This window comes from Mustelus asterias, chromosome 2 (genome assembly GCF_964213995.1).
Source record: "Mustelus asterias chromosome 2, sMusAst1.hap1.1, whole genome shotgun sequence".
Classification (NCBI taxonomy): domain Eukaryota; kingdom Metazoa; phylum Chordata; class Chondrichthyes; order Carcharhiniformes; family Triakidae; genus Mustelus; species Mustelus asterias.
In genome coordinates, this window is record NC_135802.1 from 39,956,103 (window position 1) to 39,982,049 (window position 25,947).

Below are 25,947 nucleotides of genomic sequence, written 5' to 3' on the forward strand. Positions count from 1 at the left end.
TACCTCCTCTGTCAGCGCATGCCAGGCACTCACCACTTTCTGCGTGAAAAACTTCCCCCGCACATCTCCCTTAAACTTTCCCCCTCTCACCTTGAACCTGTGCCCCCTTGTAATTGTCACTTCCATCCTTGGAAAAAGCCTCTGACTATCCACCCTGTCTATGTCTCTCATAATTTTGTAGACCTCTATCAGGTCTTTCTTCAGCCTCCGTCTTTTCAGTGAAAACAATCCTAGTTTATTCAACCTCTCCTCATAGTCAACACCCTTGAGACCAGGCAACATCCTGGTGAACTTTCTTTGCACTCTCTCCAAAGCTTTCACATCCTTCTGGCAGTGTGGTGACCAGAACTGCACACAATACTCCAAATGCTTCCTAACCAAGATTCAACATGATTTGCCAACTCTTGTACTCAATGCTCTGGCTACAAGTCCCTTCCAGGCACAGAAACATTAAATTAAACCCATCTAAAACTATATCTTCCAATGTTTACCCATAGAAATATAAATTCCTTTAAACTACCTTTGGTTTCTGAATAAAAGGATGCCAGAAACAACCTCATGCACACCTGATTCGCATTGGGGACAGAGAGTAGTGATGGAAGGGTGTTTTTCAGAATGGAGATTTGTAGCTAGTCATTTTCCACAGGGATCAGTGCTGGGACCTCTGTTGTTTGTGGTATATATAAATGATCTGGAGGAAAATGTGAGGGTTCTGATTAGTAAGTTTGCGGATGACATGAAAATTGGTGGAGTTACTAATAGTGCCGGTTGGAAGGGTGCCAAATGCTTTCTTAATCACCTTGGCCACCTGTGTTGCCACTTTCAGGGAACTGTGGACCTGCACGCCCAGATCCCTCTGTATGTCAATGTTCCTAAGGGTTCTGCCATTTACAGTATAATACACACCTAAATTTAATCCTCCAAAATGTATCACCTCGCATTTGTCCGGATTAAACTCCATCTGCCATTTCTTTGCTCAAGTCTCCAATCTATGTCCTGTTATATCCTCTGACAATCCCCGGCACCATTAGTAACTCCACCAATTTTCATGTAATCCGTAAACTTACTAGTCAGAACCCTCACATTTTCCTCCAGATCATTTATATATACCACAAACAACGGACGTCCCAGCACTGATCCCTGTGGAACACCACTAGCTACAAATCTCCATTCTGAAAAACACCCACCACTACTTTCTGTCCCCTATTACCAAGCCAGTTCTGTATCCATCTAGCCAGCCCACCCTGAATCCCATGTGATTTTAGTTTTTGTATCTGCCATGTGAGACCTTTTCAAACTCCTTACTAAAGTCCATATAAACTACATCCACAGCCCTTCCCTCATTGGCTATTCTCCAGTCCTGTGGAACCTCGCCTTTAGTCAAAGAGGATGTGAAGATATCTGCCAAGGCCCGAGCTCTTTCTTCCCTTGCCTCCCGCAGTGAAACCAATATAACGTGTAATATTTACATGTAACAAGTTGAACAATCATGCCATCCTTGTGCTCTCATGAGGTCTTAAATTTTCTCTTATGTCCACTACACTTTGGTTCCAGTTCAAAGTCAGCAGCTGCGGTTGAGACAATCTGCTTAGTCTGCTCTCTGTTGTCTTTGATGATCATAGTGGGTGTCGTTTGGAGTTCTGAGGACTTAAGAGCTCCAGTCTCCTGGGGGTGTCTTGCAGTGATGCATGGACATCTGTTTTGGCCTTGCCTATTGGTGGCAGTGGGGTCAATGGAAGAGGGGATGAAGAGAGGTCAATCACTCTGAGAGTGTCCTGTGAAGAGGCCCCTCAGTCAACATGGCAGGCACGCACTCCTCCTCCCTTTCTATGTGTGATGGTACCTCCCTGTCTCTCTGAGGACAACGCACATCTTGAGCGAGGTCTAGGTACTTTGTTCCCCTTTCACCAAGCCCAAACGAGGAAATGGCCGAGGCCTTAAACAAGTTTTTTGTGTCGGTCTTCACAGTGGAGGACACAAATAGCTTACCAATAATTGACGGTCATGGGACTGTAGGAGGTGAGGACCTTAAAATGATCACTATTACTAAAGAGGTAGTGCTGGGTAGGCTAATGGGACTAAAGGTAGACAAGTCCCCTGGTCCGAATGGAATGCATCCCAGGGTACTAAAAGAAGCGGCAGAAGAAATAGCAAATGCATTGGTTGTAATTTATCAAAATTCACTGGACTCTGGGGAGGTGCCAGCTGATTGGAAAACAGCTAATGTAATGCCACTGTTTAAAAAAGGAGGTAGACAAAAGGCAGGTAACTACAGGCCGGTTAGCTTAACATCCGTAGTTGGGAAAATGCTGGAATCTATCATTAAGGAAGAAATAGCAGGACACCTGGAAAAGAATGGTTCAATCAAGCAGACGCAGCATGGATTCATGAAGGGAAAGTCATGTTTGACAAATTTACTGGAATTTTTTGAGGATATAACGAGTGCGGTTGACAGAGGGGAGCCAGTGGATGTGGTGTATTTAGATTTCCAGAAGGCATTCGATAAGGTGCCTCACAAAAGGTTGCTGCATAAGATAAATGTACACGGAGTGGGGGGTAAAGTGTTAGCGTGGATTGAGGATTGGCTATCTAACAGAAAGCAGTGAGTCGGAATAAATGGGTGCTTTTCCGGTTGGCAATCAGTGACTAGTGGCGTGCCGCAGGGATCGGTGCTGAGGCCTCAACTATTTACCATATACATAGATGATCTGGAGGAGGGGACCGAGTGTAGGGTAACAAAGTTTGCGGATGACACAAAGATGAGTGGGAAAGCAAATTGCGTGGAGGACACAGAGAGTCTGCAGAGAGATTTGGATAGGCTAAGTGAGTGGGCAAGGATCTGGCAGATGGAGTATAACGTTGGTAAGTGTGAGGTTATCCACTTTGGAAGGAATAATAGTAAAATGGACTATTATTTAAACGGTGAAAAATTACAACATGCTACTGTGCAGAGGGACTGGGGGTCCTTGTGCATGAATCACAAAAACTCAGTTTGCAGGTGCAGCAGGTAATCAAGAAGGCAAATGGAATGTTGGCCTTTATCGCAAGAGGGATGGAGTATAAAAGCAGGGAGGTCATGCTGGAACTGTACAGGGTACTGGTGAGGCCGCATCTAGAGTACTGTGTACAATTTTGGTCCCCTTATTTAAGAAAGGATATATTAGCTTTGGAGGGGGTACAGAGAAGGTTCACCAGGTTGATTCCAGAGATGAGGGGGATTGCTTATGAGGAGAGATTGAGTAGACAGGGCCTGTACTCATTGGAGTTTAGAAGGTTGAGGGGAGATCTTATAGAGACATATAAGATAATGAAGGGGCTAGACAGGGTAGAAGCAGCGAGGTTATTTCCACTTACAATGGAAACAAGAACTAGGGGGCATAGCCTCAAAATACGGGGGAGTCAATTTAGAACAGAGTTGAGGAGGAACTTCTTCCCCCAGAGGGTAGTGAATCTTTGGAATTCTCTGCCCAATGAAGCAGTAGAGGCTACCTCGTTAAATGTGTTTAAGTCACAGATAGATAGATTTTTAACCATTAAGGAAATTAAGGGTTATGGGGAGTGGGCGGGTAAGTGGAACTGAACCCACTATCAGATCAGCCATGATCTTATTGAATGGCGGAGCAGGCTTGAGGGACTAGATGGCCTACTCCTGCTCCTATTTCTTATGTTCTTATGTTCGCACCTATAATGAGTACTATGTATGGAGTCCATAGTTGGACTGACACAATGCAGGTGGCTAATGGAAGAGGGGATGAAGAGAGATCATTTGAATGGCATGTCGGACCAGGCTGTCCATGGTGGTTGCAAACTTTCTTTGGAGGAAGACATGCACTCACATGCCAGAGAATGCCAGAATTTATTGCATGCACTTTTCTATCATCCTCGCAAGGCTGCACATGACATCAGGCATCTCCACAATAAGATCCCTTAGCTTAAGTTTTTTAAAGTTTATTTATTAGTCCCAAGTAGACTTACATTAACACTGCAATGAAGTTACTGTGAAAATCCCCTAGCCGCTTAACTCTGGCACACTGAGGAAGAATTTTGCATGGCCAATGCACCTAACCAGCACCTTTCACCATATTTCTAGCAGGCTTATTTTGACCAGGGCCAGAGCCCCATCATTAGTGTGGCAAACCAGCACATTGGCCAACAGCACAAAACTGTGCACCCCTCCAGCTCTGCTTCTGCTCCCTATGAGGGAAACAAATTTTGCCCTGACTGTCAACCTTCGATTGAGTGTAGCATTCTTGTCGCTTCTCCTTCTCGGCCTTTTGGATAAGACCAAGTGTAGTATCGGATCTGCACTTGGTTGAGGTCATTAGGTTACGCTGAGGCTTCATATGTTTCATATGAAGCAATTTTTAAAAGCGGCATCTCGGCCTTTTGGCTAAGATGCAAATGAGCTCAAGTCTTGGAGGAGGATCCTCCCCCTTCTCCAATCAGCTTGACTCATGTAGATCAGGCCCAGGACAGGGTGGTTTTGGTCTCCCGTCCTGTCTTGTCAGCCTGGATCTGAAATGTCTCAACTTGTTGAGACTCTGAATTGGATTTGATTTGATTGAATTGGAAAAGTATTTTTTTTAAAAAAATTCTTGTCGCTTCTCGGCCTTTTGGCTAAGATCAAGTGTAGTATGGTCGGCAGCCCATGGTCGGCCGCACTTGGTCGAGGTCATTAGGTTACACTGAAGCTTCATATGTTTCATATGAAGCAATTTTTTAAAGCGGCATCTCAGCCTTTTGGCTAAGATGCAAATGAAAACAAGCCTTGGAGGAGGAATTCTCCGCCTACTCCAATCAGCTTGGCTCATGCAGATCAGGCCCAAGACAGGGTAGAGGATTGCATGCCCTGTCTTGTCAGCCTGGATCGGAAATGTCTCAACTTGTTGAGACTATGATTTGGACTTGAATTGATTGAATTGGAAAAGTATATTTTTTAAAAAATATTCTTGTCTGGCCTTTTGGCTAAGATCAAGTGTAGTATGAAGAGAATGCTGCGCTTGGTTGAGGTCATTAGGTTACATTCAAGCTTCATTTTCATATGAAGCAATTTTTTAAAGCGGCATCTCGGTCTTTTGGCTAAGATGCAAATGAGATCAAGCCTTGGAGGAGGAAACCTCCCCCTCCTCCAATCAGCTTGGCTCATGTAAATCAGGCCCAAGACAGGTGTGAAGGCCCTGTCTTGTCAGCTTGGATCGGAAATGTCTCAACTCGTTGAGACTCTGAATTGGACTTGATTTGATTGATTTGGAAAAGTATAAAAAAATAAAAAAATAAAATTCTTGTCTCCAAATCTGATAATTTTATGCTTAAGCTCCACTTCAAGTGTTTAAGTATTCTCTACACAATATATTATTTTCTTTACAAATATTGCTTCCCCCTTCTTGCATATTGTGTATCTTCTAAAATATGTCCTCTCCCACTGTGGGCTATACTTTCTTAGACAGCCCCAGCAAGATCCCCTTGACTGCTTCCCATCACATCAGTGAGGTTTCAATATTCTGTGACGGGGGATCATGGTGAGGAGAGGGGAAGGGTCTGCTGGGGAGGAGGGAAGATCGAGATGGGGGGGGAGATCAGGACTGTGGGGGGGGTCAAAGAGATCGGGGCTGGTGGTGGGGGGTGGGGAGACATCGGGGCTGGCTTGGGAGGCCAGCAATCGTGGGGTGGGAGGATCAGTAAGCCAGTGATGGGAGGTTGCTGTGCTGGCCAGTGATCGGGCCGGCTAACGATCAGGAGGCCGGCAATGCAAGGCTACAGGGATGCGCCGGTCTCCGCTGTGACAGATCGGTGCATGCGCAGTGGCCCGTTCGGAGCTATGCTGCCAGCCTCTCCAGCGGGAATGGGCACCGTCTCTGGATTTTCAGCATGAATCTCCCTGAGGCACTCTGCAGTGCACAGAGCATGCAAGATTCATTTTGAAAATCCCGCTACAAAAACCAGCGGGAGTTACTCCAGTTTTTACGCAAATTCGGCACTTAGAATTTTTTGGGGAGAATCCCGGCCGTTCAGTTTGAATTTAGTTTTAACTGGAAGCCAGAGTAGGAGGAGCTTTACAGGGAGAGAGAGAACATGTTACACAGCTTTCTTGGAAGAAAAGCCAAACAATGGAATGAGGGACAATAAGGCAAGTGCCAGAAACCCAAGGAAATTGGAGAAATGAAGAGAGGTTTCTGCAGAGTCTGAAGTTATAGGAACAAAGGAAATTGGAATTAGAGCAGGTTACTGTTCATTGCAGTCACAGACAGAGTTGAGAAGAAGTTGGCTAATGAAAAGCCAAGGATATCTAAAGTGATCCTAACATTTGTGATATTTCACTTCAGCCAGTGAACTGATAGTTGAAGCAATTCTGAAGCATTTCATGTCTGGATCTCAGAGAGTTTGTGTAAAAGCTTGAAAGCATTCAAGCCAAAAGAATACTGAAAGGAAAGTTGGAAAACTTGGAGGTAGATCCATGATGAAAACAGTTGAGGGAAAGTGTAATAGCGGAATTCCTTTAAGGGGCAATCGTTCATGGGTCACATGACCCTCCCAGGCCTATTTGAACGCAGCCTGTGAACCTCAGCCCATCGGGTGTTAGGGTACGGGTCCGGGTAGGTGGAAATTGCAGTCTGAGCCCAGGAGTCGGTGGGACTAGACCTGCATCTGTATTGAGATTGTCAGTATATAGTTATAACTATCATTCAATAAATCACCATTGTGATTTTAGTCTTCCTTGTTGCATTACCTCACTCCACAATCAAAAGCATTATTTGAAAGAAGATTTTAAAGCATGTCTTTTTGAGAGTGGAGTTTGGAAACAATTGTCTGGTGAAATTTGAGGAGAAATCCACAGAAGATCGATTGAGTGGCATTTGCCACTTGGTTTCAGAGTGGGGTGTTTCTGACCACACCTAACCTGTTGGGTTACACAGGACTGTGCTTTCATTAAGAACATTATATCATAAGATAGACCATGTAACCTGCGTTATCCTTAAAATCTGTGAACAATTGTGAAAATAAGTGGGAGTGAAGGAGTATTGTATTATAGTAAAACCTTTCATATGTAATAAATGTTTTTTTGTTATTAAAAGCTAATTGGTAGCCCTATGACTCTGTTCTTTCCTGTTTTTAAAACATGTAGTCTTTTGAGCCAAGTTCCATTCTGGGATTTGCCTGTCCATTAATAGCATCAACTGGGACCATAACACTCTACTTTTTGATAAATAATTTTTATTTGTACGTTTACCTTTCTTTCTACCTTACACTTCTTCTTGATTACTTTTTGTTCCCTCTACCTTTCCAATTTAAGTTATTCCAATTCCTTGTTGATCTGCTTTGCCATTTGATTAGCTTTTATCATTTTCAAATGTAGCCCATTCAGCTCGTAGACTTTCCATATTTCCTAGAACTAGTGACAATGCCCCATAAAATCAAAACCTTATTCCAAGCACAACCCTTTAGTCACATATTGAGTTTTCAGGTCCTTCTATTCTTCCCTGTTCTTACATGTAGATTGGGGAAATAATTTGGAGATCACTCCTCTTTTAGACCACATTTTGACATTGAATTTCATTGACTATTTTTCAACTCAAATTTTCAATCTCTGTAGATCCCTCTGCTTCTGATTTTGATTGTGTGCCCTCATCTTAGTGTCATCAGCATGTTACAATTTTGTCTTCCAAATTCTAGATTATGGGTGCACCAGCTTCTAACTAATAAGCTTTAACAAGTTGAATTGGCCTTTTTCTCAATTTTTCATCAGCATTTGTAATGCCTAAGGGTAAGATAGTTCAAAGAAAGAATGATTTAATCCCTTGCCACACTCTCCAGACATTCCACTCTCCTTATACATGTCTACTTTTCATAAAACTTCGCAAACAAAAAAATACCAGCTCGAGGTCTTTTAAATTCCATGTATAAAGGTAGCATTTAATATTTTATTGAATTCATATAATATATGTTTATTTTCCTTATTGCTTTCTCAGCCAAGTTATAGGTTGGCTATTCGAACAGAAAATATGGTTAAGGATCTGGTAAGAAATCTTAGCAGTGAAAGTGAGGAGCTTCAGATGCATTGTGCCCGCGCCATTTTCAAGGTACAAATACAAGACTACTTGTTGGTTTCCTGGCTCTTCAAATATGTTTTCTTAATAATATTCCCAAGCTGTGTGTTTGAAGCTAACTTTTCAAAGTGGCTTGAAGACGCTTTTATTCCTTTTAGTTGAATGTTTTGAATATCAATAATATAAGCAGTGAAAAAATATGATAGTTCGTAATAGTTGTACATCATTTTTATAGAAGTATGTTTGAAGTCAGGATTAAACTAATTTAAATGGGCCAGGATCCCATTAGTTACTGGATAGTGCCTGTTGTACACTTCAGCACTGACTACTCTGGAATATTTGGGGTTTGCAGAAGAACATTTCATTTGCATGATACCATTGGTCGCATCTCATGCACCCAACAGCTTCATTCTGCTGGAAACTGGCATCTGTTGTCATCCTGAGTAAAAATGTTTAAAAAGAGCCATTTAACTGGAGCATTTTTAAAAACTGAAATGTAGATTCTTTCTTCAGAAAGTCAGACAGCTTTTCTGGCCTGGCCTTTTGGGGTAATAAGCACCTGTCCTTTGACAATCCTATACCTTTCATTTTACTTGATGTCACAGCTTCAAAAATATATGCTGGCTCCCATTGGTCAAGAAAATAAAAATTCCAGCGTAGATAATTCCCCTCCTTGCCCCATCTGCCTTTTCCATTTTCTTTCTATGTTGCCTTATTTGCAGCAGAAATAAACTGGAATTTTACTGCCCCACCCCACCCGCCACAGAAATCAGAATGGGTGAGGGGCGAACAATGGGAAGGTCTATTGACCTTGGTGGGATTTTATGGTTTCAGGATGGGTGAAACCATAATCCCACCCATTGATTCTATCACAAACAGGTCTATTGCAAGGACCTGTGAGATGGCAAAACTCTGCACTAGAGCCGTATTAACAGGTGCCAACAGCCAATGAAAGACCAATGGCTTCTCATTGTGTACCAGCCATTTTAATACTTAAAGCAGTCTCCCCATCAAGCACTCCAGCCAGATTTTGAACTAAATACGTAACTTAAAGGAGTTTGTGCATTAGTTTCCAACTTATTTTTCATTCGCAACTCACATTCAAACACGCTGAGCTGCTTGGGCACCTTCTAGTTGTTAAGCCTCTATGGCTTTCCAGGGATGGTCACACCTATGCCTTTCATCACATCCAACAGCTACCAATGCATTATTGTCCCAATTATGTTCTTACTCATGGTCCTTTTAATTTTTTATATGCTTGTAATTAAGTTGAAATTGGCACTAGACAATAGAGGCAAGAGGAAATTGGATGTAGAGAACTTTATAGGTTTGGATTTTAGCTCACGCACCATTAGCTTTGAAACTGGAACTCTGGTTAAATCCAGCATGCAGCCTGCCTGCCACCTACCAACCTGCCCAATCCCCACTCTAATTTTACCAGTGGCAAGGATGGGTTGAACAGCCCATCTCCAGTGGTCCAATTGAGGTCCTTAAGTGGGCAATCCATGCACTGGGTGCTTCAGAGGACCCACCCCAAGGTTTTAAACCCCCCCCCCAACGCTGACCCAAATCCTGATCTAATGTCACATACCTCTGTCTCAAAGTACTGGAGAGTTGTCAGCCTCTAATTGACCGGAGCTCTCTTTTTTTCTCTTTATTCTTTCACGGCATGTGGGCATCACTGGAAAGGCCAGCATTTGTTGCCGATCCCTAATTGCTCTCGAACTGAGTGGCTTGCTAGGCAATTTCAGAGTGCAGTCAAGTGTCAACTACATTGCTGTGGGTTTGGACTCACATGTAGGCCAGACCAGATAAGGACAGCAGATTTTCTTCCCTAAAGGGCATTAAGAAGTGGTCTTCCCTTGCCTGAGGGACAAAAATCTCTCCTCCAGCATATTAACAGCTAATTGACCATTAAATGTTTCCCTTGGCAAGCCACCCTGACGTCTTGGCGTGAGGGGTGCTCGGAATTCAGCATCTCATATAATTCAGCCCATAATTTGAGTATTTTCTGAGCATGGAATTATTTCCTGATGAGTAAAAATTTCATTCATGAGGTTTGGAATGCCAATGTATTTAATTTTAGGATAAACAGATTAATGACTTCATTAAAAGAACCCACAGAGGAATTTGATTCATGTTAATCAGTGAATTAAAGGTAGAAAATAGCGTAACTTCAATATCCAGAAGCTTTTATTAATATTTTCACATCATTTTTATAGGCTTTGATCAGAAATCGTCCCTTGGCCTAACATATCACTTTTCTTCATAAATACAATATCCCAATCCATAGTGAGGCATTTTAGGTACATTATAAAGGGATAATTTTCATAAATGGTCAATGAGGCAATAAATGAGTTTTATGTACAATTCTGTATAATTTTGTATATTACATACAATTTTGTGCTTCCCATTGTTAGTGTGCAGAGGATGAAGAAACACGTAATCTTGTAAGAACTCATTTTGGACTGGGACCACTGGTCAAGCTTGTCGGCAAATCTGATAATAAGGAATTATTAGCTGCAGCCACAGGAGCTGTCTGGAAATGTGCCATCAGCATGGAGAATGTAGAAAGGTATTGATTTTTTAAAAATTCATTCGTGGGACATGGGCGTTGCTGGCTGATTAATTAAGACTGAGAAGCTTCAGTTCTAGAATGACACTGTTTCAATCAAATAAATACATTTATTTCATTTCTATCTGTCGCAACATTTTACAGCTCAAATAACATTGAGAAGCATGTTGCTTTTGTAAGGTATTCAATTTATGTTTATGCTATAGTAAAATATAGATATTCTTTTATGTTAACAATGCATGAATGACATGCTGGGCAAAATATATTTTCTGTTGGCAAATAATACACTAAAATGAAATGAACAATTCCTTCTATTGAGAGTGAGGCATTCTGAAGAAAGGTGATTTTAACTCTGTTGTATGAAGATAATCTGTAACCTCATGATCCAGCATATCCCCACTCTACCATTACCATCATGCTGGAGGATCAATGAAGAGTGCAGGAGGGCATGCCAGGAACAACACCAGGCATACCAAAAAATGAGGGGTCAACCTGATGAAGCTAAAACACAGGATCACTTGCATGAAAAATAGCGGAGGCAGCATGCAAAAGACAGAGCTAAGCAATCTCACAACCAGTAATGAATGGTGGTGGATCATAAAGTAATTAACTGGAGGAGGCTCCACGAATCTCCCCATCCAACCTAAAGGAGGTGCCCAGCAAAAGACAAAATGGAAACATTTGCAGCCATCTTCAGCCAGAATGCCTAGTGTATGATCCATCTCAGCCTATTCAATTCACTCTATGTGATATCAAAAAACATCTGAAGGCACTGGATGCCACGAAAGCTACATACGCGTCCTGACAACATTCTGACATTAGTACTAAAGGCTTGTACTCCAGAGTTAGCTGTACCCCTAGCTGTTCCAGTACACTGGCATCTATCTAACAATGTGGAAGTTTGCTCACTGATAGTCAATTTGGTTTCTCAGGGCCACTCAGCTCCTGATCTCATTACAGCCTTGGTCCAAGCATGGGTAAAGGAGCTGAATTCAAAGGTGTGATGTAATATAAGGGTATGAGTGATCACCTGATGAAAGAGAAGCGCTCCAAAAGCTCGTGATTCCAAATAAGTCTGTTGGAGTTTAACCTGGTATTGTGAGACATCATACCCGTAATATGCTAGATACCCTTATATTACATCACACCTTTGAATTCAGCTCCTTTACCCATGCTTGGACCAAGGCTGTAATGAGATCAGGAGCTGAGTGGCCCTGAGAAACCAAATTGATTATCAGTGAGCAAAGAGTAGGAATTAATGGTCCTTTTCAAATTGGCAGGCAGTAACTGGTGGGGTGCCACAGGGATCGGTGCTGGGATCCCAGCTATTCACAATATATATTAATGATTTGGATGAGGGAACAAAATGTAACATCTCAAAGTTTGCAGATGATACCAAGTTGGGCGGGAGGGTGAACTGTGACGAGGATGCAGAGATCCTTCAGCATGATCTGGACAGATTGGATGAGTGGGCAAATCAATGGCAGATGCAGTATAATTGGATAAATATGAGGTTATTCACTTTGGAAGCAAAAACAAGAAGGCAGATTACTACCTGAATGGCTGTAAATTGGGAGAGGGAGTGTGCAGCGGGACCTGGGTGTCCTTGTTGAAGATAAGCATGCAGGTGCAGCAGGCGGTAAAGATGGCAAATGGTATGTTGGCCATCATTGCGAGAAGTTTTGAGTACAGGAGCAGGGATGTGTTTGCTCTCGAGGGAATGCGGCGAAGGTTTACCAAGCTGATTTGGGAGATGGCGGGACTGATGTATGAGGAGAGATTGACTAGGTTAGGATTGTTTTCGCTGGAGTTCAGACGAATAAGGGGGGATCTCATAAAGACTTATAAAATTCTAACAGGATTAGACAGGATAGGTGCAGGGAGGATATTCCAAAGGTGGGGGAGTCCAGAACCAGGGGTCACAGTCTGAGGATTCTGGGTAGACCATTTAGGACAGAGGTGAGGAGACATTTCTTCACCCAAAGAGTGGTGAGCCTGTGGAATTCATTACCACAGGAAGCAGTTAATGCCAAAACATTGAATGTATTCAAGAGGTGGCTAGATATAGCACTTGGGGCGAATGGGATCAAAGGTTATGGGGAGAAAGCAGGATTAGGCTATTGAGTTGGATGATCAGCCATGATCATGAATGGCGGAGCAGGCTTGAAGGACCAAATGGCCTCCTCCTGCTCCCATCTTCTATGTTTCTATGACAAAGTTCCTTCTCATCTCTATCTTGAATGGAAGACTCTTTATTTTCAAACTGTGTCCCCTAATTCGAGATTCCCCATGAGCGGAAGCATTCTCTCAGCCTTTTCTCATAAGACAATCCTTTCAACCCAGGAATCTGCCTAGTGAACCTTCTCCGCATTGCTTCTCATGCAAATACATCCTCCTTAATCTAGGAGACAAAAGTTCTAGTACTCTAGGTGCAGTCTCACAAATGCACTGTACAGTTGTAGCAAGACTTCCCTACTTTTATGCTCCATTCTCCCTTGCAATAAAGGCCATTTGCTTTCCTAATTACTTGCCCTGCCTGCATGCTAATGTTTGGGCCAGGATTTTACAGCCCTTCCCACGAGACAAATATTGTAGTCCCACTGAAGTAAATGTCGATTTAAATGGCCCACCACATCCACCGGGGGAGACATGCCGTGGCGGGGCTATAAAATCCTGGGCTGGGATTCTCTCAAAAAAATCCTAAGTGCTGAATTTGCGTAACAATTGGAGTAATTCCTGCTGGTTTTTTCAGTGGGATTTTCAGAATGAATCTCCCACACATTGCACTGCAGAGTGCCTCAGAGAGATTCATGCTGAAAATCTGTGGGGAGGGTCTATTCCTGCTTGAGAGGCCGGCAGCATATTACTGAGCAGGCCACTGCGCATGCGTCAATTTGTCATAGCGGAGATCGATGCATGCGCAGTAGCCCCACACTGCTGGCCTCATGATTGCTGGCTAGCTCAATTGCTGGTCAGCACAGCAACCTTGCATTGCTGGCTTGCAAAGCCTCCCAACCCCCCCCCCCCCCCCCCCGATTGCTGGCCTCTGGATGTCTCCAGGCCAGCCCCTCTGCACCCCCCAGCCCTCTGAAGTCCTGCCCCCCCGCTAGAGCAGTGCAGCGGGCTGGGATAATTGCCCCACTGGTCTTAGTCATTCATATACAAAGACACTGTTGTGATCCTAGATCAGAGTTTTTGGAGTGTTCCAGTTCGGGATGAATACTTTGTTTTAAGTAAACAAAGTCTAAGGTTCAATACACTTGCTCAGTGAACAAAGCCACAAGATTCCACAAGTTTTGAACACAGAAATAAACATTACTATATAGGGTCAGAAAGATAAAACAATGTACAACATAATTCTTATTCTCTATTACCCAGAGTAAGTATGAGGTATATGTGAATTAACAAGCAAACTTTGGTTTCATATACCACACTACACAATCAATGTGACCAAGTCAGTTGTCGGGATTCTCTGATCTCCCCGTTATGTTTTTCTCTGTGGCAGCAGGAGATGTGGCATTTGTCAGTGGCAGGATCTTCTCATCCCAGGCTGTAAATGGGATTTCCCCTTGATTCCATCCCATGCCGCCAGGAAACAAGTGGCGGGGGTGCGCCGTTGTGGGCCGGAGTGAAGAGCTAGAAGATCACGCCCAGTGTTTATGGATTTCTCAACAATCCATCCGGACATTAGCAACACTGAGAGGCAAATAATCTCACTGAAACTTTCTCTCACGAGTCTTCTCTCCAGTCTTCACCTTCAAAGATCTCGTCTTGGAATTCTCTCTAAAATTCACTGCAACTCAGATAGTACCAATGGTAGCCTACCCCGCTGGCTTTCAATCTCATTTCCTGAGATTCTGTTCCCCTGGAATGTGCCCATTTGCTTGTGGCTCAGAAAGTAATCCAAAACTTACCTTTCTGGTTTTGCTTTTTACTTCTGCCCCGACCTTCTCTTATTCTCACAAAAGAAACACTTACTTACTCCTACCTATGTTGTTGGACCCACATGAACCATGACAACTGGATCCTTCCACTCCCATTCCAAGTTCCTCTCCAACCCCAAGGAGGTATCCTTAACCCTGGCACCGGCAGGCAACACATACTTTGCCATTCATGTTCTCAGCTGCAGGTAAAAATATCCACTCCCCTAATTACACTCTCTCCTATTACAATGCATTATTTTTTACACCCCCTCCCATCCCCCAGTTGAGTGGCCACCCTACTGCATGCCACACCACCACCCTCTCAAGGACAATTAGGGATGGGTAATAACGGCTGGCCTAGCCAACGATGCGCACATCCCATAAATAAATAAAAAATTGGCCTGCTGCACCATGGCCCTGTGGTCAGTTTGCTCATAGTTTCTGTAATCCCTGATCTTGTCCATATAAACTGCAAGAACCTCAAACTTGTTGGACAGTTGTGAGGCCGAGGCTCCTCCACTGCTACCTTTATTGTTCACCATCATTCATGATGGATATGACAGAACTGCAGAGTTTAGATTTGATTTGCTGATTGTGGGATTGCTCAGCTCTTTCTATTGCATGCAGCTTCTGTTGTTTGACATGCAAATCGTGTTGGAGCTTCAGCAGTTTAATACCTTATTTGTAGGTGTACCTGGTGCTGCTCCTAGCATACTTTCCTAGGCTTTCCATTGGACCAGTGTTGATTCCCTGCTTTCATGGTAATGGTAGAGTGAGGTATACACTGGTCCAAAAGGTTACAGGTAGCGGATGAATACAATTTTGCTGCTATTGATGGTCCACAGTGCCTTGTGGATGCCCAGTTTTGAGTTGCTTATCCAAAACAAGGTGTGCCATTGATGTTTCCTCTGCCTAAATCATGCCAGGTGGTCCTAAGTTCATTCATATTTGACTTTTCTGTAGCTGTTTGGTACAACTAAGTGGCTTTCTCAGCCATTTCAGAGTTAGCTACATTGCTGTGGGTCTGGAGTCGCATCCAGGCTAGATCAGATAAGAAAAACAGATTTCCTTCCTTAATGAACCAGATAAGTTTCCACAACAATTGACAATAGTTTCAAGGTGATCATTACTTTTAATTCTAGATGTATTAATTTATTGAATTTAAATTCTACCAGTAATCTAGGAAGGAACAGAACCCGTATTCCCAGAGTATTAGCTTGGGCCATTGGATTACCAATCTAGTGACATGACCACTATGCCAATTCTTCTCCCAAATTGTCCGCAATTCTCCAACTGAGGACTAACCGGAGATTTGTAATGTTCTAATATGATCTATTTGCTTGTATATTCTATATTTCTATAAATTCAAATAATCCAAATGGATTTTTAACCACCTTGTTTGATTTCAAGAAGAAATTAGATATAGCCCTTGGGCCTAAAGGGATCAAGGGATATGGGGGGAAGGTGGAATCAGGATATTGGATTTGATGATCAGCCATAACCATAATGAATGGTGGAGCAGGCTTGAAGGGCTCAATGGTCTACTCCTGCTTCTAGTTTCTATGTCTCTATGTTATCAAATTCCCATGCCACCTTTAAGGATTTATGCATATGGACACCAATATCATTCTGCTCATCAACACTTCCCACTGTCTCTGTAATATTGAAAACCTTTATATCACATTACATGTTTAGGTATCTCCAGGAAGTATGAATGAGATGTGTGTGTGGGGGTGGGGCTGTTGGGTTGGCTGCAGGGAGGGAGAGGATAATGCCATGTGAACTGAAATGAGAATAGAATTTTGTCAATGTGAACTAGCAGGGTGAATTAATTAGAACATAGAACATAGAACATAGAACATTACAGCGCAGAACAGGCCCTTCGGCCCACGATGTTGCACCGACCAGTTAAAAAAAAAAAATTAGGAAGGGAGAAGAGTGCCAAAGTGAACTGGGTTGGTGGAGAAGAGTACCAGTATAAACTGATGAAGTAAGAGAAAATTACTACTGTGAATTAGGAGGAGATGGAAAGCAGTGTGGCAGCAATAACAAAGGAAAGAAATAAAGAGAACCACGAATGGTGAAAGGGAGAACAGAGCACTCCTCTAATCTGGTGGAAAATATCTATCCAATGCAGGTTACAGTTTCTGTGCAAGAAATATGAAATTGTTCGATATTGGAATGTTGGTAGCTTATGATTAATGGATGTCCCACTGCACTTTCAGTGCAGCTACCTCTTTGTTGATTTACAGGGCTTTTTTTGGTTGTCAGCTTCTTGGAGCTTTTAGTCAGTATGACCTAGGGAATGAGGAGGGATTGGAACAAGAGAGAAAAATACAGGCATTTGTCCTCCTTGTAAATGTAGTTTGATAGGTATGACATACTTACATTAGTGCAGCATCTGTCTGGCCTCTCATGAGGGAAGTCATCTGCAGAACTGAAAGGAAGTCTAGTCCAGAATGGCCTCGCAGCCAAGAGGCTAGAAACCACACACTGCCATCTTTATACTGACTGTGGTACTATAGTCACTGATAGCCAAACCATTGCACTTGTAGTATGACTAATGTTAAATTCAGAATAGTCTCATTTCTTCCTATACAAAGTCTGGTCTGGTATTGACAATTGCAACCTTTAACATAAACAGGTGTGGAACAGAAAACTCCAAACACCCCTATATAATTGCTTATGTCTACATTTATAATGGAAACTGCCTATGTAAACTTGTCAAGCTATGATTACACCATCCCACCAGTGGCTTTTAGCTCTTTCTTCAATTTTGGCAAAGGCCCTCCTATACACCTAATTATATAGTTATTTTCTCATGCAATGTGAGATCAAGAACACAATAGCTAATTCCGTGTTTAAAAGCCTATAGATTCAAGTGGATATGAAGTTAACGCTGTGAAAAATGGAAGGTAATAATTATTGAGTTATTATATTTTTGCTTTAACTTAATGACCTTTAATTCCTTGTTGCTTTGTGATGTTAATGTATAATAGGGACAGTTATGTGGCATTTTTAGAACTGCCGTTTGGTGAGCATTTAATTGTTACTTGCATGCAGACTTCAAGGAATTTTAGTCTATTACTAATATCTTGTTGCATTGCACAAGACAGTCCAAACCAAATGTATTAGGTGGCAGGAATAATTGGATCAGGGTAAATCGATGTAATTCAGTTGCCTTTTAAAGTCATACATTTTGTTTTCATTTTTATATAATAAATTGATTAAATGTTATTGTTTATAGTTAAATGAGAACCAGAGGAATGAAGTTGCATGAAGCATAGGAGTTTCTTTGCAATACCAACTGAGAAGCTGAGAGAAATTAAGCTAAGACACCATACTGCTTACTCTGATGGGAGGGTGTAATCACAGTGTGAAAAGCTTACAAAGACAGTTTCCATTATAAATGTGATCATAATTTAGATAGAGACATTAGAAATCATCTGCACCAACTCAACATATACTGTGGTCTTGAGCACAGATTAGGAGCTCATTTCCATAATTAAAAGCTTATAATAAAGCCTTATTCACAATATCGGAATAATTTATATTAGAATCTTTTTTGCTTAAATATTTTTTAGTCAACTTGATTATAGTTGCTATTTAAGAAAAATGTTATGGTACCAAATCAACGTTGCAACATTCTTCTATTCAGTAACACGACCTTAAATCTCAGTTTGACATTTCAGACTACTGTGTTACTTGTACAATGTTGTTTGGGGCCAAAGTTTTCTTTGATTAACTTGTCTAGTGGGAATTAATCTGGCTTCTAAAAGAAAGTTCTGGGTTTAACTGCTTATGGAATATACATTCAAATGGTTACCCTTCCATTGGTTACTTATCACCATATGGGACAGAAAATTCTATAAAATTGCTTTCTGCACTTTCTTTCCAACTCATTTAAATATAGTTGTTCGGAAAGTTAAAATTCCATGAAATAGTCTTACTAACTTTCCATTGGAAAAATAAACAGTTGTTCTTGCCATATTTCTAAATTTCATAATCAAGTTAAAATGTAAAGCACGCTTTTTAAATTCTGATATTGAACAGGATTGTAGAACAATGGTATTCCTTCTAAATTATATTCTACTTTAAGGCAAGGTTAATTTACCTTCCTGTGTAATTAATATATATAATGTTTCTTGAATTCGTAAAATGACTTAGAAGTTATTGCACCTGTAAGTCATTTTGATAGATGTACCTTTTTAGAATTAAAATTTCTTACCAGATGATCACTGTACAGCCATCAGTTCAGATTAATGTATGAGTAAGCCAATTGGAAAATGTTTTCTGGCTCAGTTACCTCAGCTGCGATAGCATAATGTTAACATCATCAAATGGGTAAATTGTTGTTGGCAAGTATCTAGAGAGCCCGGAGGAAAAGTAGGCCGGCGAATCCTGCACCTTCTCAGCCCCAACTTCATTTGTAACAAATATGGCAGATAGTGCTAGTATCAGGCCCCTCAGCCTCACTATGTGATTTTTAACACAGAGTTGACCACCATCTCATGAGACGGAAGGCTGCCAAAGAAAAAGTAGCCCAGTCAGTCTACTCTCAGTTGTGGGCAAATTATTGGAAAAATTTCCAAGAAACTGCATTAATCGATATTTAGAAAGGCAAGGATTTGTCACAAATAATCAGCATAGAGTTGTTAAGTAATGTATCTCCTGCCAGCGCAATATGGCCATGCAAGATGGCCACTGACACATGTCCAAGCATGCACATTGGTCCGCAAATGCACAAAAATCCAATGACATGCACAAATCAGATTATGTCATTTTACTTTCTAACTCGGTTATTACAATTTGCTCCTACTTTGTGCATTGCATGGATCAGGTTGCTCGGCATATCATGAGTATTCTTCAACTCACTTTAATGATTTCTGTCATCTCACAATTTAGAAGTACCGTGAACACATGTTGCTAAATATTCAGTGATCCAAAAGATTCAGTCAAGACAGGAAGGAAATTGTTGTACTGAGCTCACCAATTCTAGCGGTTTAGCGAAAGGGCAGAATCTTGCCTTTAAATGTCTGCATATCCTGGCATTTCTCAAGTTTCTTCAATTTAAGAAGGATCAATGAATTAATGATGTTGCAGAACTAAATTTAATTTTGCAAAGTACCGGCAGCCACCTCATGCACGGTCCATTGTTCTTGAAAGTAAATAAGATGGATTCATGCCGCACTTTGCCCCCTATAAAGATGACAGCCTCACGTATATACTGCTGCAGATTGCCCCCTATAAAGACTGCACCCATTATCCTGAACCTACCATCAGTATTCAACTGTGCATAAAGTTGGCAGCAAATGCAACCTTTTGTTAGGGGAAGCTCCTGTTTGATGGGGTGGCACAGTGGTTAGCACTACTGTCTCACAGCTCCTGGGACCTGGGTTCAATTCCCAGCTTGGGTCACTGTGCGGAGTTTGCACATTCTCCCCGTGTCTGCGTGGGTTTCCTCCGGGTGCTCCAGTTTCCTCCCACGCTCCAAAGATGTGCAGGATATGTTGATTGGCCATGCTAAATTGCTCCTTAGTGTCCCGGGATGCGTAGGTTAGAGGGATTAGTGGCGTAAATATGTGGGGTGACGGGGATAGGGCTTAGGTGAGATTGTCGTCGGTGCAGACTCGATGGGTCAAATGGCCTCCATAGGGATTCTATGAATCTACGATTCTATGACTAATTTAATAGAATCATAGAATCCCTACAGTACAGAAAGAGGCCATTCAACCCATCGAATTTGCACCAATAACAATCCCGCACAGGCCCTTTACCCGTTTTTGTGTATTTACCCTGCTAATCTCCCTGACACCAACGGGCAATTGAGCTTGGCCAATCAACCTAACCCGCGCACATCTTTCGTTGACTTTTTTGAGGAGGTAACAAAAGGGCTTGATGAAGGTACCAAGTTTAATGTAGTTAACATGGATTTTATCAGGGCTCAAATTGAACATGACAGACTGGTCAGAAAAGTAAAAGCCCAAGGGATCCAAGAAAAACAGCAAGTTGGATCCAAAACGCTAGGATTTTAAAAACTAATAAAATTACTAAACAAGGGAACTTAACTGAGAATAATGACCACAATTTGCCTTATACTTATTTTATACAAAAATACTACTTGCACAGACACTGACATAACTACTGCTATGGAAATTAAACATATATTTTAGATTTAAACAAGTATTTTGAATGTATTGTGCACCTTGACCAAAATGCAAACTGCCCTGGGGCAAAATGGGAAGAGTAAACTAGACAGGCCACATTCTTTGGGAACAATAAGCCGCAGAATACAGTTGTGTTATCAGAAAAGTCATGGAGAGTTCAAATTCTCATACTTTATAAAATGAATAGAAGTATTCACAAAGTATATAAAGTGGTCAATTCCTACTGATAATAAGGCAGAAGGAGACAGCAGAATCGTCACCTTTTCAACCCTGTGGCTTATGGCATAAAAGTGACCTTTGAACCTTATGGCTCTACATAAGTGAGGTTGCTTAGTAAGAGTGGGTTGGAACTTCCGGGTCCAATAGACCAATGAATTCCTAAATAAGGTGTACTAATGCGATTGGAGTCACATAGGTTTGCACACGCACAGTGGCTCCCTCTGCTGCTGCAGCAGCCATCCTGGTGAGTTAAGCTCCCCCCTACCCTTCCTCTAGTGGCTAGAAATGGTCTAACCTATCTTTTCCTACTCTGAGTGCATAAGATATGCAATTTGGACTTGTCCAAAAAACAGAACTCCCATTTTCATGCTAGCTAAGCAATTAGAATTTTTCTTATAAAATCGCCCGCACTGAATAGGCAGAATGGTATGCATTAACTCTTGCAATGGATTAGAAGGATTGGATAAAGATTTGGAATCATCCACCAACAAGAAAACAACATACTAGTCAAATGCATTACTTTTAATATAGCTGGCCTCAGGATCATTCTGATAATATTTGGCCATAACTATTGAGCTTCAGGGCACTCTATTGGGCGAGGGGGTACCTCAAATGTGTGCTGGGGAATCCCCTTTGAAGGTTCCCAAGTAAGAATTTTACAGTCATAGAGGTCTACAGCTCAGAAAAGGCCCTTTGAGCCCATCGCATCTGCGTCAGTCAAAAACAGCCACCTAACTATACTAATCCCATTTTACAGCATTTGGCCCATAGCCTTGTAAGCCTTAGCATCACAAGTGTTCATCTAAATACTTCTTAAATGCTATGAAGGTCTCTGCTTCTACCATCCTTTCAGGCAGTGAGTTCTGAAAAAAGGCTTTCCTCACACCCCCTTAAACCTCCTGCCCCTTACCTTAAATCTGTGCTGGAAACCATCTGCAAATACGATTTAAATTGCAAACTTTGGATGGTTACGATTGGGTTACACCAATAGTTACTCAGAAAAAGTTGAATGAAAACGTCTTCTACTTCTGGATATCTATTGCACAGACCCATACTGACCTTCATAGGACACTCCCCACATCCCTGAACCCCACATGGGACTCCCCACCCCATCAATAGATAGTTAAATATGCAGTTGTTAAGTATTCAGATAACATGTAGGACATTTGTAGATTTTAAAAATATTCTAATGTAAAATATTTAACTCGTCTTTACCTAAAGGTTCAAACATTTAAGGGTTGTTGAAACTCTGATTAATCTACTGGTTGGTCAACCCGAGGAAGTCCTTATTAATGTTGTCGGAGCATTGGGACAACTAGCACGAGACCAGCTTATTCGGGGCGCTATCAGGAGATCTGGTGGAATCGATCCATTGGTCAATCTTCTAACTGGAACAAATAATGCTCTTCTTGTAAATGTCACCAAAGCAGTGGGGGAATGTGCCGTGGATGCTGAAAATATGTCGTACGTACCTTTTCATATATTTTATTATTGGTTTTATTGGTTGAATTTCTGTATCACTATGGTAAACTATAAAATAAATTCCCCTGTCTTCCTGTAAACTTCGCTGCTTTTGATCCTGCGTCTGTAATTCTTTTTCTTTCTTTCTCTATATTTCTGTTTATGTTTTTCTGTCCATCATTCTGGCTCTGATAATTATAGGGAGGTTGCAGGGGAGTGAGATAATGCCGGGAACCCCAGAGATCTCAGGAATGCAGTGGTGGTACTATATTTAATGGAAAGTTACATAGAACATAGAACATAGAAAAGCTACAGCACAAACAGGCCCTTCGGCCCACAAGTTGCGCCGAACATGTCCCTACCTACTAGGCTTACCTATAACCCTCTACCTTACTAATTTCCATGAACTTATCCAAAAGTCTCTTAAAAGACCCTATTGAATCCGCTTCCACCACCACTACCGGCAGCCGATTCCACGCACCCACCACCCTCTGAATGAAAAACTTACCCCTAACATCTCCTCTGTGCCTACTCCCCAGCACCCTAAACCTGTGACCTCTTGTGGCAACCATTTCAGCCCTGGGTAAAAACCTCTGAGAATCCACTCTATCAATGCCTCTCAACATCTTATACACCTCTATCAGGTCACCTCTCATCCTTCGCCTCTCCAAGGAGAAAAGACCTAGCTCTCTCAACCTATCCTCATAAGGCATGCCACCTAATCCAGGCAACATCCTTGTAAATCTCCTCTGCACCCTTTCTATGGCTTCCAAGTCCTTTCTGTAATGAGGCGACCAGAACTGGGCACAGTACTCCAGGTGGGGTCTGACCAGGGTCCTACACAGCTGCAGCATTATCTCCCGATTTCTAAAATCAATTCCTCTATTGATGAAGGCCAGCATTCCATACGCCTTCTTAACCACAGCCTCTACCTGCGACGCTGCTTTGAGCGTCCTATGAACCCGCACTCCAAGACCCTTCTGATCTTCCACACTGCCAAGCGTATTACCCTTAATATTATATTCTTTCATCCTATTCGACCTGACAAAATGAACCACCACACACTTATCTGGATTGAAGTCCATCTGCCACTTCTCCGCCCAGTCTTGCATCTTATCTATGTCTCAGTGCAACTGCTGACATCCCTCTACACTATCCACAACACCACCAACCTTTGTGTCATCAGCAAACTTGCCAACCCATCCTTCCACTTCCTCATCCAGGTCATTTATAAAAATCACAAAGAGCAAGGGTCCCAGAACAGATCCCTGGGGCACTCCACTGGTGACCGACCTCCATGCTGAAAAAGACCCATCTACAACCACTCTTTGCCTTCTGTGGGCAAGCCAGTTCTGAATCCACAAAGCAACGTCCCCTTGTATCCCATGCCCCTTCACTTTCTCAATAAGCCTTGCATGGGGCACCTTATCAAACGCTTTGCTGAAATCCATATAAACTACATCTACTGCTCTTCCCTCGTCTATGTGTTGTTACATCTTCAAAAAATTCAATTAGGCTTGTAAGGCATGATCTGCCTTGGACAAAGCCGTGCTGGCTATTTCTGATCATATTACCTCATATTTAATGGAAGGTTCATCTCACTTTTATTTACATTCCCGCCTAGCAGCCAGGCAGATTTTCAGCATGGCTGGCTGATGGGAAGGAAAGATGGAGGGAGTAGGCCACAGGTGGTGACCACTGGGATGACACTTAGCCATCGGAAAAGTTTGAAGTTAGGTGTGGGGGTCTTGGAATAGCACAATTGGGAGGGACAGAAATAACCAAAGATCAAGACTTGGTGGGAGGGGGCTCAGCAGTGACCAGTGACAAAAAAAATACATTTATATAGCATGGTGAAACATTCCACGGTGCTTCATGGGAGATCTATCAAAGAGAATTTAATAATAAGCTAAATTATGTGTCAGCATGGTGGCACAGTGGTTAGCAGTGCTGCCTCACAGCGCCAGGGGCCTGGGTTCAATTCCAGCCTCAGGTCACTGTTTGTGTGGAGTTTGCATGTTCTCCCCGTGTCTGCACGGGTTTCTTCCGGGTGCTCTGTTTTTCTCCCAAAGTTCAAAGATGTGCGGATTATGTGGATTAGCCATTCTAAATTGCCGCATAGTGTCAGAGGGATAAGGGAACCATGAAAGATCCGTCGGACTGCGTGCTTTATTCCCAATCGTATGTAACTGTACTGATGCACCGTATCATGATCAATATATATGGTTCATAGAACATAGAACATAGAAAGTCACAGCACAAACAGGCCCTTCGGCCCACAAGTTGCGCCGATCACATCCCCACCTCTAGGCCTATCTATAGCCCTCAATCCCATTAAATCCCATGTACTCATCCAGAAGTCTCTTAAAAGACCCCAACGAGTTTGCCTCCACCACCACCGACGTCAGCCGATTCCACTCACCCACCACCCTCTGAGTGAAAAACTTACCCCTGACATCCCCCCTGTACCTACCCCCCAGCACCTTAAACCTGTGTCCTCTCGTAGCAACCATTTCAGCCCTTGGAAATAGCCTCTGAGAGTCCACCCTATCCAGACCCCTCAACATCTTGTAAACCTCTATCAGGTCACCTCTCATCCTTCGTCTCTCCAGGGAGAAGAGACCAAGCTCCCTCAACCTATCCTCATAAGGCATGCCCCCCAATCCAGGCAACATCCTTGTAAATCTCCTCTGCACCCTTTCAATGGCTTCAACATCTTTCCTGTAATGAGGTGACCAGAACTGCGCGCAGTACTCCAAGTGGGGTCTAACCAGGGTCCTATAAAGCTGCAGCATTATCTCCCGACTCCTAAACTCAATCCCTCGATTAATGAAGGCCAGTACGCCATACGCCTTCTTGACCGCATCCTCCACCTGCGAGGCCGATTTAAGAATCCTATGGACCCGGACCCCAAGGTCCTTCTGATCCTCTACACTGCTAAGAATGGTACCCTTCATTTTATACTGCTGCTCCATCCCATTGGATCTGCCAAAATGGATCACTACACACTTATCCGGGTTGAAGTCCATCTGCCACTTCTCCGCCCAGTCTTGCATTCTATCTATGTCTCGCTGCAACTTCTGACATCCCTCCAAACTATCCACAACACCACCTACCTTGGTGTCGTCAGCAAACTTACCAACCCATCCCTCCACTTCCTCATCCAGGTCATTTATGAAAATGACAAACAGCAAGGGTCCCAGAACAGATCCCTGGGGCACTCCACTGCAAGTTCCCCTCCAAGTCACTCACCATCCGGACTTGGAATATATCGCCATTCCTTCATAGTCACTGGGTGAAAATCCTGGAATTCCCTCCCTAACGGCATTGTGGGTCAACCCACAGCACGTGAACTGCAGCGTTTCAAGAAGGCAGCTCACCACTACCTTCTCAAAGGCAATTAGGGATGGGCAATAAATGCTGGCATAGCCAGCGACACCCATGTTCCATGAATGAATAAAAAAACAGAATTGTATTCTCTGTAATGAAAATATTGAAATGTTTATAATGTACTCAATTACTGCACTGAAGCACCGCAGAATGCATCTTGATATCTG

General features: G+C 42.5%; 1 protein-coding gene across 1 annotated transcript in view; it reads left to right on the forward strand.

Annotated features, from left to right (window-relative positions):
• The window catches only part of odad2 (outer dynein arm docking complex subunit 2), a 247,559-nt gene that overhangs the window by 139,573 nt on the left and 82,039 nt on the right, over window positions 1-25,947 (forward strand). The window contains exons 16-18 of the mRNA XM_078200227.1: window positions 7,968-8,078; window positions 10,466-10,620; window positions 22,151-22,393. Coding sequence (XP_078056353.1) covers window positions 7,968-8,078; window positions 10,466-10,620; window positions 22,151-22,393 — 509 coding nt within the window. The remainder of the gene's footprint in view (window positions 1-7,967; window positions 8,079-10,465; window positions 10,621-22,150; window positions 22,394-25,947) is intronic.